General features: G+C 41.0%; 2 protein-coding genes across 3 annotated transcripts in view; one reads left to right on the top strand and one right to left on the bottom strand.

Annotated features, from left to right (window-relative positions):
* Positions 1 to 1632: 1632 nt before the first annotated feature.
* LOC143288347 (GTP-binding nuclear protein Ran) lies at positions 1633 to 9635 on the top strand. Its single transcript, XM_076596727.1, has 7 exons — positions 1633 to 1739; positions 2487 to 2536; positions 3141 to 3225; positions 4978 to 5103; positions 5566 to 5753; positions 6662 to 6832; positions 8284 to 9635. The coding sequence occupies exons 2-7, from the start codon at positions 2498 to 2500 to the stop codon at positions 8326 to 8328; spliced, it is 654 nt and encodes a 217-aa protein (XP_076452842.1). The 5' UTR covers positions 1633 to 1739; positions 2487 to 2497; the 3' UTR covers positions 8329 to 9635.
* Positions 9636 to 9895: 260 nt separating this feature from the next.
* Positions 9896 to 15000, bottom strand: part of LOC143288346 (uncharacterized) — a 55651-nt gene continuing 50546 nt past the window's right edge. For both annotated transcript variants that reach the window (XM_076596725.1, XM_076596726.1), the window contains exons 21-22: positions 14493 to 14688; positions 9896 to 13654 (exon numbers count right to left, since the gene is read on the bottom strand). In XM_076596725.1, the coding sequence (XP_076452840.1) occupies positions 13526 to 13654; positions 14493 to 14688 (325 nt within the window). In that variant the 3' untranslated portion in view covers positions 9896 to 13525. The remainder of the gene's footprint in view (positions 13655 to 14492; positions 14689 to 15000) is intronic.

Genomic DNA, 15000 nt, shown 5'->3' with positions numbered 1-15000 from the left:
GTCTTGGGGGCTCATTGGCCTTTGGGGACCATAACAACACTGACTGTCCTAAAGTTCTCTTGGCCGAGAGAATGGGGATGTAACTTGGGCAAGATGTTATTTGGGCAGTTGCCTCCTCTGCTGGTCCGATGGTCATAGTCAGACACGACTATTTGTATTTGCACTGACAACATGAAGAAATAATATCCAACTAACATAATTTTAAAGAAAGGCCTTTCTCAACATTTAACAAAAAGCTGTCGCAGCAGAATACTGACAAAATTATCCAGAACAAAAATCATTGTATTTTGTTTCTGCAACAGATTTAAACAAATCAATAAATACCTTCCCTCATTGGTCTGTGGTATTCCAACTGTTCCCAAAAAGGAATGTTCCTGGTCTGTGGTATTCCAAGCTGTTCCCAAACAGGAATGCTCCTGGTTTGTGGTATTCCAAGCTGTTCCCAAACAGGTTTGTTCCTGGTCTGTAGTATTCCAAGCTGTTCCCAAACAGGAATGTTCCTAGTCTGTGGTATTCCAAGCTGTTCCCAAACAGGAATGTTCTTCTTCTGCCGAGTCAAGCAGCAATAACTGCAGTCTGGTCGGTGGCACGAGCAAAAGTAATATTAGCTCAGCGAACTGGAACTGGCAAAAAAGTTAACACTTAACAGGCAGGCAAACAACTGGAAAACATGTAGGTAACAATGATGGTATAATGTGACGTCATTCGCTCCTGACGTCATTCCTATAAGTTGTCGTCCGTCACTCCTTGTCTTAGTAGACTACTGAAAGGTGAAAACAGCCTTTCTCACATGTCACACACACAAACGCACACACGCACGCACACGCACACACACACACACACACACACACACACACGGCACACACACACACACACACACACACACACACACACGGCACACACACACACACACACACACACACACACACACACACACACACACACACTGTCACGCACACACAAACACTCACGCACACAAATGCGCGACAAAACACGTTGACAAACACTTACACAGTTCCCTCGATGTTCGAAACAACTGAAAAAGATGAAACTGAACACCGTTACACACACACACACACACACACACACACACACACACACACACACACACATACTGACACACACTACACACTGACGGCCGCACAAACACACTGGCACACACACACACACACACACACACACACACACACACACACACACACACTGGACACACCATGGCACAAATGCACGATAACACACACACACACACACACACACACACACACACACACACCGTGGCACAAATGCGCGATAAAACAAACACACACCCGGGTTCACACACACACACACACACAAACCATACACAAATGCGCGATAAAACACGTTGACAAACATACAGTGCCCTCGATCTTCGAAACAAAAAGATGAAACTGAATATGCCAACAGAGAAACCGTCATTTATACACTGTAAGTTGCACACTGACACATAGACATGGTGTCATAAAAATGGTGATCACATGATCCAAAATACTTTACGTAAATAGTTTGGGTATCTGATACGGGCTAAAGTATTCGTGGTCTGCAGCCTGGCGTTAGCCTGATGAGGCTTCCAGATATCAACTTTCACTTTTTCAACAGAAGGGGGATAATCAGGCCTATAAACGGAAGTGAATATATCCTCAAAGGGAAAGGACCGCGCCAAAACCGGTACGAACTGCTTTGGATGTGTTTTCGCCATCTTCACTGAACTCGAGAAGCAGGTAAAAATCTGTCTTATTTTGAACCCATCAGACACAAGTGACGTTTTTTCTCTCAAATACAGAGAATAACAGGTTGATACTGATGCATTAATGGATGTATTTTTGTGTGGTGATTGTGCTTACACAAGTTAAAGATTCACAAATGGTTCCAGAAAGGCCATACGATTTATACAGTTCGATTGCAGCAGGCCTCATCCCTGCATTGTTTTCCGTCCTGGTTTCCGAATGAAATGTTGACTTTTGTGTTGGTGTTATTGGGACCTGTGATGTATAATATCTGATTACCTCATACTTCGATATGTTCGTGTTGCCAGTTAGATTAGGCGTAGTGAATTTACTCTGGTATTTTTACTTGGTACGAATGTTCATGTGTGAGTCCTGAAAGTGAAACTAGTGGGCAAAATCTCCAAGGATGATACCAACTGGCGAAAGTGATTGAATGATTCACGAACACCATTACAATTTGTGTGTGTGTGTGTGGGGGGGGGGGGGGATCTACAATAATGTTTATCAGCGAGTGCAAAAAAAACAAAAACAAAAAAACACCTTTTATTTGATGTTGGGTACTTAGTTTAAAGTTGAGGGTGGTTGTGTCTTGCGGGGGGGGGGGGGGGGGGGGGGTACTATATATGGAGGGGGCATTTTTCCATGAAGACTTTGCCTCATAAAGCCTGTTTTTCTTTTAATGATAGATTGAAAACGGGACATGCCTTTTAATTGCCATGTGAACACATTTTTTTGTTGCAGAAAACTGAAATATGGCAGCCACGGCCCAAGTATCCATACCCACTTTCAAGGTTTGTTAACACTACTGTTTTTTGTCTTATAGTCTTACCTTATTTGGCAACCATCACCTGCTTTTGTATTTGAAATTTGAAGCACATTACAGATTAGGTGCATCTGACACATTTTCTGAATTTGTTTTGCTTGGTCACCTGCACTCCAGTCCTGGATATTATTTGAATATACAAATAATGAAACAAAAAGCACAGTAAAACTAAAACTAAAAGGAGAGTTGACAGTAGTCAATGGTAAAATGATAAGCAAAAAAGTTTGGGTATATCACTGCCTGCATTTTGGAATAAATTTGAGTTGTTGAAAATGATTTTGTATGCCTTCAGTTGAGAAAGATTGCTTTGGGCCATTTTCAGATAGGGGGTAATCAGCGAAAATTGTGAATAGCAGATTCCTTTTATGTTGATGTTTTAAGACAAAATGACACTCCTTTATATTATTTGAACAGTGAAAATACTGATTGGTGTGGAAGTCTATGGACTGGTGGAATTGCTCACTTTCCAGCACACAGCTTACCTTTCGACAAAAACTATTCTGGTTATGACTGATGAGTAAATGTTAAACTTGGTACTTATTGTGGATGTTGATGGATTTTTGTTGTTGCAGTTGGTACTTGTTGGTGATGGTGGTGTTGGCAAAACAACTTTCGTTAAACGTCATGTCACAGGAGAATTTGAGAAAAAATATGTTGGTGAGTTACTGAGTATCTCGTTTTCATCATATATATTGAGATGATTCTGAATCATATTAAACATATTTCATGTTATTTCCATGGGTGATTCAGGTATGTCTGTTACGTTTGAGTGGAGTATTCTGCACAAACTGCAGAATGCTACACTCAATAAAAATGCTACACAGAATTATCAAATGTCTAAGCAATCAATAGAAAATAAAAGATCTATAAAAAATAATGCAGAAAAAAGGAGAGGGTGAGGAAGGAATGGGGAGGGGGGTGGGGGCGATCAGTCAGTGGTGTTAGTGGCACAGTTAGCCAGAGAGCGTTTTTGTTTGATCAGTCTGGTCCAATCAGTGCTCAGCTTACATTTTTCTCTTGAGCACATTGTTCATCAACAGATCATTTCAGACAGGTCCACAATGATGATGAAAAGGCATGAAACACCACACCCTGTTCATTGCATTCCACAAGAGACGGGTCATAGCAGTGCACCATTGGCATCCACAAATTGAGCATCAGCATGTTTTTACAGCTAATAACAAAATTATGCCTATGTGTGTATCAAAATAACGTTCTACATGAACGTGACACTAAAAGGGTTCACAATGTTTTCCCCTGTGTGGGGAGCATGAAAACTGGACCAAGTTTCAATATTTGCTGTGAATGTGCTGCAACCTTCTCTGTCACATTTATTTATATTGTTCATTCATCATTTTATGCTTGTTCATATGTATCTGTTCTATTCACAAGCAGTGTCTTTAAATTTGCTTTTGTTCCAGAAAAAAAAAAACACTCAGAAAAATGATTTATTAAGCAGTCAAAGATTGAAAAGAAACCATCCAAACAGACAGACACAAACCATCCAAATGAATAGACAAAAGCACACGCACGCACGTGTTACATGCATGTGCACACACATACATCCACAAAATCTTCGAAACAGTCCTGCTGTGTCATCACTGTCGATAACTGCACAGATATCACCATCATTATCATGATCGTTATTGTGGTCACCCTCCCACCCCTTCATATCTCTTGCTTATTTTTCTCTCTACCATTTTTCATTAAGATATGTGATGGGTAAAGACAAGTGTGGGGGCACTTTTCACACTTTCTCACATGACATATTGCGAGAGAGCATGGGGTGCCCCCTCACATTTTTTTTGCACTTGAAAGAAATCGTGGAGCGACCATGCTTTCTCGCAATCCCATGCTTTCTCAGGAAATGTGAGAGTATAGGGGCGCCTCCCATGCTTTCAGTGTCGGAGAAAGTGTAGGATTGTGATAAAGCATGGGCGAACAATCCCTGTGGGATGTAAAATAGAGCAGGTTATTGAGGACTTATTCTGTGTATAGTGATGCAATTTTTGATGGGTTTCCTGGGGAGTATATTGATAATTGTGTCATATTGTGATTGATGCTTTGAGGGTAAGGCATGAGAATATCTTTCATATCAGATTTTGGGGGCACTTTCATAATTTCCTCAAGGCCTGACCAAGCTGCTGGTCAGGCATCTGCTTTGTGAACATGGAGTAGTGCAAATGGATTTGCCCGAACACAGTGATGGCTCCTTGCGTAAAAGAACTGAACTTCCATAATTTCTGTATTGGTATTTAGGTGGCATTTTTTATGTTTCAAACAAATTATAAACAAAAAATCCTTTGTAAGAATGCCCATGGACCCTGGCTGCAAAACTGTCAGCAGGAGTATTATCTAAATCAGTCATTCCTACCCATGCATAATCCGTAACTGGTTCTTTCGTTTCAGCCACACTTGGGGTAGAAGTTCACCCGTTGTGTTTCCACACCAACAGAGGACCAATCAAGTTCAACGTATGGGACACAGCTGGTCAAGAAAAGTTTGGAGGTCTTAGGGATGGCTACTACATTCAGGGTACGCTTTTGTGTTGAGTGTGCCAGAACTTGGTATTTCTATAGGCGTGTAAGCTGCTGGGAGACCCTGCCTTTTCTGGACAGTCCGTCTTATCTTAATTATCATAATTATGTATATCATTATGGATAAGCTTTATGAATGTCATTCATACTGACTAATTCGGCAGTATCTTTGAAAGTAAACGTCTTTAATGTTGTGTTGTTTTTGGAGGTCTTTGGGTTCATTTTTTTCACAATGTTTTTTCCGACCATTGCTTGTGTAATTACATTGTTTTGTAAATATATTGAGAGCTCCACAGATTTTTTTTTTCTACAGTACAGCTTTGGATTTAAATATTAAAAGTTTGTTTTTTCTTGTTTGTTTGTTGATGTTTTTTATGCTTGCTTTGTTAGTTTTTACTTACAACATTAATCATGGCTTACAATAATCAAGGAAGTGACTGGGATCCACTTGTTTGTTCAGGACACTGTGCCATCATCATGTTTGACGTCACCTCTCGAGTGACATACAAGAACGTGCCCAACTGGCACCGTGACCTTGTGCGTGTGTGCGAGAACATTCCCATCGTCCTTTGCGGCAACAAGGTGGACATCAAGGACAGAAAGGTCAAGGCCAAAGCCATCGTCTTCCACAGAAAAAAGAACCTGCAGGTAAGGGCGGAGAGCCACTTTGAATTGCTGTTTCACTCTGGCTCCAGTTTGTGATAGCGGGAGAAAAGTGGTAGATTGTTTTGATGGGTTATTATGCTGTGGGGATGGTTACAAGGGGAAAAACAGTTTAAACCATTGTTGATAGGATGGATAGCTAGCTGAGTGGTTAGAGCATTATGAGTCATTTGTTCAAATCATGTATTGATTGGAGAAGCCTTCAAGGTGATCAGATTTTAGTTTTCATGGCCTGCTACTTCAGTAATATCCATTTTATGTATGTGTACACATGAAGAAGATATATACACATGTTAAAATACTACAACCTGAATCAGATTTGATTATGAAAACGTGAAAGATGCGTGGCTTGCTCACCCACAAAACGGAGTATGACTGCCTAATAGCAAGGTAAAAATTGTCATTTATGAGGGGGAAAAACCTATGAAAGTAGGAGTTGGAGGCCATGAACATGGAGGACCATGGTTTAAGTTTCATGTATATTTTATTCTGTTATGTACTTGGCTGTTGCGATTACACCGTTTATATTGTACAGATGATTAGTACATCGAGTGTGTGGTCACATGGCCTGAATGAATAAATTTATGAATATAGTTAGCAACGTGAACGTCAGTGGTCTCCTTGATGCACAGTGTGCACTTCATTCAAATGTTACTGCTCTCCACAGATTTTGTGTTTCAATTTCATGCTTAATCCTGTCTTCGTCATCGGTTGAAAGGCGAGTTCACACTGTCCGGTGCATCTGCCACTTTAGTGTTGATACGTGATTATTCTTTTTCTTTTTTTTTTCTCTTTTTTTTTTTAATTGTCTTGCTTCTGAGACTGGTGAGAGTCAATACAACTGGGTGGGTATGAACGCATGCTGTTATTTTGTTTGCAATGCTTGTTGACAGTATTACGACATCAGTGCCAAGAGTAACTACAACTTTGAGAAGCCGTTCCTGTGGTTGGCCCGTAAGCTGGTTGGAGACCCCAACCTGGAGTTTAAGGAGATGCCTGCCCTTTTGCCTCCTGAGGTGACCATGGATCCCTCCATGGCCAAGCAGTATGAAGAGGAACTCAAGGTGTGTTGTCACTGTCTTGGTGTAAATGGCGGGGTCACCTTTTTGAGCATCTGTATAGAATGTTTGCGAATGAGAAGTGTCAGGACCGTAAGTGTAACTTTAGTGGTGGTGTGGTTCATGAACTGATATTTTTTTTAGCTTCACAGCTTTGCTATGTTCATTTATTTGCGTTAAAGGTATGTCCTGTGGTATGTATGTTGTGTTAAGATGCAGTTTTGAACTGTATGAGATTCCTTTGCAGACTTGATAACTTGCCATATAATTACTCATATGCTTGATAACTTCCTGTGCAAGTAATCTGACTAGGAAAATGTCCTGTTAAATTATCTTGCTCTGGTTTAAAAAAAAAAAAAAAAAAAAAATCTGGTGTTTTAAAAAATGCATGTGACACAGTAGTCATTACAAGTATTAGTGTCAGAGTACACAGTACACCAACAGAGCATTTGTACGTTCACTATAAAGCATGAATATAGAATGGTCACTGCAATGCTGTACAGTGAAGTTATTGTTTGTATGAGCTTTCTAAAAATATTATGAGTTTCATATTGCCATGGTGGAATTGAATTTCTCATCACTTGAATTGCTGTTCTTCTTCTTCTGCGTTCACTCGTATGCACACGAGTGGGCTTTTACGTGTATGACCGTTTTTACCCCGCCATGTAGGCAGCCATACTCCGTTTTCGGGGGTGTGCATGCTGGGTATGTTCTTGTTTCCATAACCCACCGAACGCTGACATGGATTACAGGATCTTTAACGCGCGTATTTGATCTTCTGCTTGCATATACACACGAAGGGGGTTCAGGCACTAGCAGGTCTGCACATATGTTGACCTGGGAGATTGTAAAATCTCCACCCTTTACCCACCAGGCGCCGTCACCGTGATTCGAACCCGGGACCCTCAGATTGACAGTCCAACGCTTTAACCATTCGGCTATTGCGCCCGTCGAATTGCTGTTCTAAAGTCTTCAGTTTTGATCTGACTGCATGTGTTCAGGTGGTAACAAAAGATGCAGCTGTCTTCATTTTGAAATAGTTTTGTGTCACATTGAAGACAGAAAAACTTGTTTGTTATTCTGATTAAGATGGAAAGTTGCACAGCTGTGCATTGTCACCATAGCTGATGAATGTTGCAGACCTGGTGCTTTTCTATGAAGACATTGTGTTTGGTGTCATATACTCTACTGATACAAACTAGGCCTATCGGTTTGCTCTGCTTGGCCAAATTTCGCGCGGCTAACAGTGAAAAGACGAGCAGTCTTGGCCCGGTCCACTCTCAGCCAATCAAACGCCTCTAAAAGCTATAAGCGCTGAATCATTCCTTTGGCCAAGGCTCTCCACGCCATCTTGTGATTGAGAGGATTCAGCTAAATATTGAAATACCACAGACTGATGTTCATGTATGCGGACAGTAAGAGAAATTGGATTGATATGCTTAAATATTATGTTGCAGGTGGCTCAAGACGTGGCATTGCCCGATGAGGATGAAGATATCTAAAGCCTAGGTCTTCCCTCTGCACACATACACACACTTTCTCAACCACACGCTGTGGAACAGTGACTGTATGCCTTGCACAGACTGTTGTCGCTGTGTTTGGAACTTTCTGCACTTCAGGGTTCACTGGGACTGAATGAACTTGCTGTGTGGGACAGACTGAAAGCCATTCTCAAGGAAGGTTGTGTGGGGGAATGACGGAGGTGCAGTTTTGGAGAAAGTTCCTTCACTTTGTTTCACCCGGGGTGTTTTAGTTATTAGACTTTTATTTTTTTTTAATCTTGTAATTAGCATGGCTGCAAAGGATTCAGGACTACAACGGACTGTGAATACAGTGTGTGAAAGGTGCTTGTCTTTATTTCTTTGAACTTCCAGACCACTGAGGTCTGGTTAGGAAAACTCCCCTTCGCCCCTCCCCCCTTGAATGAACGACATTTGTGGATGATAATTTTAAATGTGTGATTGGTTATGAGGCTTCTGGTCATTTTGATGTGAGAGACTAGTCCTCTGATGGACAATCAGTTTACTAGTCCTCTGATGGACAATCAGTTTACTAGTCCTCTGATGGACAATCAGTTTACTAGTCCTCTGATGGACAATCAGTTTACTAGTCCTCTGATGGACAATCAATTTACTAGTCCTCTGATGGACAATCAGTTTATTTCTTTGAGCTTCTAGACCATAGGTCTGGTTAGGACACCCACCCACCCACCCCACCCATGACTTTTAACTCTCTCCGTACGAACGGCAAAAGAGACGACGTTAACAGCGTTTCACCCAATTATCATCATCAAAATATTGCAAGCAGAAGGCTCTTATACTGAAGAGGTGAATATTGACAAAGAATACCACAATTCTGACGACAGAAGCTAAAGGTTGGGTCATTCAGACACCCACTGGACATCCGAGGGGTCTGTGTAGAGGAGAAGAGAGGTCTGGCCGTACTGAGTGAGTTAATGTGTGATTGGTTTATGAGGCCTCTGGTTATTTTGATGTAAGACAGCAGCGGCTGCTGTTTTGTGTGTGTGTGTTTTAAAGATTTGTATTTAATCACAAAGCAGTGCAGACACAGCACTTGATCTGTGTTGTGGCTGAGCACCGAGCTCAGAGGTGGACCGGTTGGTTGGTTCTGTGAGCCTTTGGTTCCGCTGTCACATTTCATTGTGAATCCTGGGGAGGGCAGAGGTGGGGTGTTTGTCCTCAAGGCGTGTGTGTGTTCTTGACAATGTGCAAATGTTTCCTCTTTTGTGAAAGTGATGAGTATGTGGAATTAAAAAGTCTTGGTGTGCTGTGTGGCACATGTGTGGAAACTGGGATTTTGGTGTGTATTTTTGGTGTACAGTGTATTTCAGTTGTTAATTCTCTGGTGGCTGATGATGTTCATGAAGGGGAGTGTCCAAGATAGAAAATTCAATGTGAGTACTGCAGACCTTTCAACTGCTAGTCGAGTGTAAACAGGTCCTTTTTTTTTACACTTGCAGTTTTTAAAAAAATTCACTTACACCTCTGCACATCTTCAACACACCACAGCATATTTTAAAAAAATTAAAATAATTTTTATGTACAGCATAGGTTCCTCCATAAGGAGGAACACTAAACTAACAGTAAACAAAAATATTGTTACTAAATCCGTGTTAATAAGTAGGCACCATTGTTGAGAAGTCATGAAATTGGAGTGGATTACATTTCACAAAAGCAATGCATTCATGAGCAAACCAACATCGGAGCACTTTGACTTTGCAAGTTAAAATAAAATCAACAAATACCCAGAACATTTTATAGTAATTGGCGACCTCCAGCCTGGTTTGTGATGTCAAAAACACTGGAACTGTTCGTAGGTTATATAATTATCAATAATGACAGCATATGCCAGCAACCTTGTGCGTGCTTGAGCAAACCATGTAACTCCATGAGCCCTGGTGAAGTTGCATTTGATTTCTTTCACTTGTTTGACTGTGGGGTCGCTTCCACCCATACATAAAAAAGAAAAAGATGTCACAGGTACAGAGATAATTACACAAAATTTACAAACTGATTTGTCAGTATGCCCTATCTTCACTCGCAGGCACACACACAAATACATGCACACTAATAATATTGTTCAATACAATGGAATGGACGGATTCACCTACTTCATTAATAAAACAACTGATTTTTACCATCACCACCCCTGACATTCCTTCCATTTAAATTTTGATTGAAACGAGGGGTGGTTTAGATATTCTTTCAGATGAGACGTTCAGGTCCAGTCTGATGTGCAGTATCTGGTACAAGAATCTACAGCAAAAGGGAAATAAGTGGAACGCGCTGCACTGAGAACATGTTTCCCCAATGGAAAGCAGCCTGAATTTCTTGCAGAAAAATCTGTTGAAACAAGGAAAATAAGTGAACATGCAAAACAATTATGTTTGTGTTAAAACTTTAGATAGCTTAGTTAACCCTCAAAGTGCTGGATATAATAAAACATACTTACAGAAATCATGCTTAAAACAAAGGGATAGTTTGCCTCCGCTACCTGTGCTCTGATTTGGGGCATTTGTATGCTTATCAGTAAGAATAAATAGGTAAACCTATACATTTTTGGAAAGTAGAGTGAATGAAGAATCAGATAAAAGTAAGAAAAAGGCTGTACCTTGTAAGTAGTTGGAGATATTCCACAGGATATAAACAACAAATTTTGCAAACTTGTTTTCCAAAAACGTCAACCACAATGTTTATAGGTATTTTCACATCTTTTACAGAGTCAAAATTGGCATTAAAATGTGCAGAAAATGTTCTGGCTGCAGAATCATGAAATGAATATAACTGAAACAATGAAATTATAAGCACTGTATTATTTGTTTGAGACACACCCACTGACGCCACGCACGCGCACATCTACAATACTTTATGCAATCACAGGCAAAAACAGAAATAAATGTTTTCTTTTAGCTCATGTTGCTTTCAAAAGCAGCAAGAATGCTTTAAATCAAAATAATTTCCAGTTTTCTAGCTTGATTTGGTCAAGAAATCGCAATAGACCCATGCCTAACCCACTTTACCACCCCTCCCCACCCCCATCACCCACCCCCCAGTTTTTGTGGCTGGAGACACAAAACAGAATGAACAACAAGCAAGCCAGCATGCCCAAGTGTCAAAATAACAAAGCCGTTTTCACCAGAATCCCTGTCAGCAAATGAATCATCACTGTGACAAGGTCACTCATTTCCTGAGCTTTGTCAACTTCAGTGTCACTCATTGTTTACAAAAAATACGAAGATCTGGACTTATAAACTCGGTCAAAGTTTGTGCAAACACAAGCAGGGAGGCAGTAACACCAGAACGAGGCAGTTTTACGAAGGCTGCCGAGCATAGCCGTACGATATCGGACCTTATGTAAACAGAGCCACGATCGTGGCCCATCGCACTTTACCGGGAAAGCCACGATCGTGGCTCATCGCGCTCTCCGGGTTAATTATTGTTTCAATGTTTGCTTTTTTGTTTTTGTTTTTTTCTTTTATTTAGTTTTTAATATAGTGAAAGTGACTTCTGACTCAATTTCATTGTTGACATATAAGACGACAGACTTGGTCAATGAGCAATTTTGGACAGACGAAATATGCTCTCTGGACCATTCCAGTTTGGCAGTATCCATGCCTGTGAAGTACAAGTCCTTCAAAGCAGTAGTGGTAAGACAGCAGTTAACAGCGCCTGCCCATGAAGTGTCTGATTTGAGGGGACTTTTCTTCAGGACTTAATTCAGAACTGATTGGCACATCTTTCTCAGTGTAAAAACTGATGCAGGCCAAAACACACACACACACACACAAAAACCAATAAAAAAAATTTTTTAAAGTTCAAATCAACCACTTTGGTCCGAATCTCTGTTCTCTACTTGTCCCTTCAAGCCAACTCAGAACCTCCCTCCCTTCTGTGCTTGTGCAACACTACTGCTCTCATAATCAATGACTCGAAGCACCATTTCAGTGCCAAGCCATTACGCTCTATCAATGACGACAATTTGCCAAGGGGCGTTTTGGTCACCGAGGGAAATTTTTTTTTTAATTTTTAAATTTTTATTCTAGCATGCAAATGACTAAAAGAAAGTAACCTGTATTTTTCTGAAAGGAAAATGAACGCAGTGTCCATTTTTGACAAATTTCACAAGAATTTTGCAATAGGAAATCTCAATGATGTGGGACGGAAATTATCGTCCTGAGGCACTTTTTTTGCACATCAGAAGAGGATGGAAAATTCTGTTCTGGGGCACTGGAGGGGTTCATTCTAACAGAGAGAGAGAGATTCCAGCCGAGAAGTGCAAGTACATGTCATTTCCACTGTCTTGACATATAGAGCGGCAGATCTGTGGCAATAACTCACTTAATTCTGTATACATGTTTCTGTTTGCATTAGAATGCTTTAAAAGGTCCTTCACAGAAACCATGGATGTACACCCGTGACGTACCGTATGGCAAAGGATTGTTCCTTCATAAATTTTTTTATAAAGCATAGCGGACGGTACACCCTTAAAGTACGGCAAAGGATTGTTCCTTCAAATAAAACCATGGGTGACTGCACACCCACAACATACAGCACACAAAATATTATGCAACATACAAGAAATGTTAATACTAGGCTGAAACACTCAAGGGCTCAGGTCATTCTCCAGCAGATCAAAGAGTTTCAAACTTTCATCCAAAACAGCTGTTACGATAAATACAACATATTTCACATTTTCAAGTTCAAAGAAAAAGTCAGTCCTATTTTACATCATTCAGCTGTTCAGTGGGTTGTTGATCACTAAGTACATACAACAGAAATAATGTACAATCCTGAGTCGGTGACTCGCATCTACACATAATACAGCACCAAAAGGAATACAAGTTTTTGTTTTTTACATTCACACGTCTGCATTCAGAGCATAATAAAGTGTTCAATGACGAATGTGCTCTTCAAACAATAAATAAATTTCAATGTGCACATAGAGCACAACGATAGGCAGGAGACATGCATGTGCATCCACATGGACACACACATACTCACACACACACATACACGGTCAATATGCTCTTCAAACACACACAAAAAAATATATCGAGAGCGTTCCACTCAAAGGAGCTCCAGATCACAATAATAAATAAGACAGCGTATTCACAGAAACAGCATTCCCTCTAAACATTCCACTCTTTCAAATGTTCCCATTCTCGCCTCTTGCAGTCAGTCAGCACATCTGATCCAATATAACGTTGCCATCCTTGTCTTTTAAACGGACACGCCCTGTGGAGTAGCGAGTCTCCTGGCGACCGTCGTTGTGTAACGTCTTCACTGTCCCGTCTGGATACTCCCTTCTCTGCAACAAACATTATGACGACGGGGATATATTATTTTATCATCTGGATATCGGAATCAGAATGACTTTATTATCTCAGCAAGAGAAATTATGTATGGTGATGTGTGTGATACAGACTTTGAGCATGACAGTCAAATTTGGCACACAAACGATATATATATATAGATCACAAACACACACAGCAGAGTCGAAGCAAACCAACTCAGTTTCTTGCACAGGTACTTGACCTAGTTTCACACCAAGCACAGAGAAAAGAACAACAGAATATGTCTTCATTACCAAGTGTATCGGGGTCACAAAGAATACTGGGAAGGGAGGGAGTTAGGGGCAGGAGGGGTGTGGGGGAGATAGTACGTAAAAAGGTACATGAACTTAAAATCATACAGAAACACAGATACAGTAGAATTATGGATGCATACATGTGCATATCAATATAAGAACTCCCACATGCACATTCATACACAAGCACACATACACACACTTGTGCACGCACACACATACACGTTTGAACATAAGCCGCACATAACATGGATGAGGCTGATGACTAGATCTCCAGGTAAATGGTTGCTGATTGCACAATCATCTTTGAACATAACTGGATTTGTTCGAGAGACAGGGCATTGACTGCTTTGGGGGAAAAAAGCTACTGGCGAAGCGACTGGTCCTCATCTTTATACTTCTGTACTGATCTGTACTGATGCCCCAAGGGGAGCATGTTGAAAATCCCAAAAGCTGGATGTGATTTGTCCTGGCGGATTGATTTTGCTTTTTGGAGTAGCCGCTTATAATGTAAGTAGTGCAAGGGTTGGTAAAAAAATAAATCAACCAGCCAACCAACCTTGTGCTGCTGGGTGTGGATTTCCCGCTGCCCGTTGGGGAACTCCAGGACCTTCTCGCCGTTCTTGTCGATGCGCAGGATGGTGCCGTCAGGGAAGATGCTCTCCTCAGTGCCATTGGGGAACAGGTACTTCACTGTCTGGTTGGGGAAGATGATTTCGTGCGTGCCGTCCGGGTAGTGCTTTTCCGTCTGGTTACTGGGAAAAAGAAAAAAAAAGGCCATGACTTCTTCGTTCCTGGGCTGCAACTCCCAGGTTCACTCTTACATAAACGAGTGGGCTTTTAAGCGTATGGCTATTTTTACCCCGCCATGTAGGCAGCCATACTCCATTTTCGGGGGGGTGCATGCTGGATATGTTCTTGTTTCCATAACCCACCGAACACTGACATGGAGGACAAGATCTCTGAATTGCGTATTTGATCTTCTGTATGCATATACACACGCAGGGGGTTCAGGCACTAACAAGTCTGCACGTATGTTGACCTGAGAGATCACAAAAATCTCCACA

The sequence above is a fragment of the Babylonia areolata genome, chromosome 12 (genome assembly GCF_041734735.1).
Source record: "Babylonia areolata isolate BAREFJ2019XMU chromosome 12, ASM4173473v1, whole genome shotgun sequence".
In the NCBI taxonomy this organism is placed as follows: domain Eukaryota; kingdom Metazoa; phylum Mollusca; class Gastropoda; order Neogastropoda; family Buccinidae; genus Babylonia; species Babylonia areolata.
This window is presented reverse-complemented; position numbering and strand designations above follow the sequence as displayed.

Bases quoted from the DNA above. Each gene is read 5' to 3' on its own strand.
- LOC143288347 (XM_076596727.1), top strand. From the start codon at position 2,498: ATGGCAGCCACGGCCCAAGTATCCATACCCACTTTCAAG. The intron at 2,537-3,140 runs GTTTGTTAACAC...TTGTTGTTGCAG, and splicing joins TATCCATACCCACTTTCAAG to TTGGTACTTGTTGGTGATGG. The intron at 6,833-8,283 runs GTGTGTTGTCAC...ATTATGTTGCAG, and splicing joins AGTATGAAGAGGAACTCAAG to GTGGCTCAAGACGTGGCATT.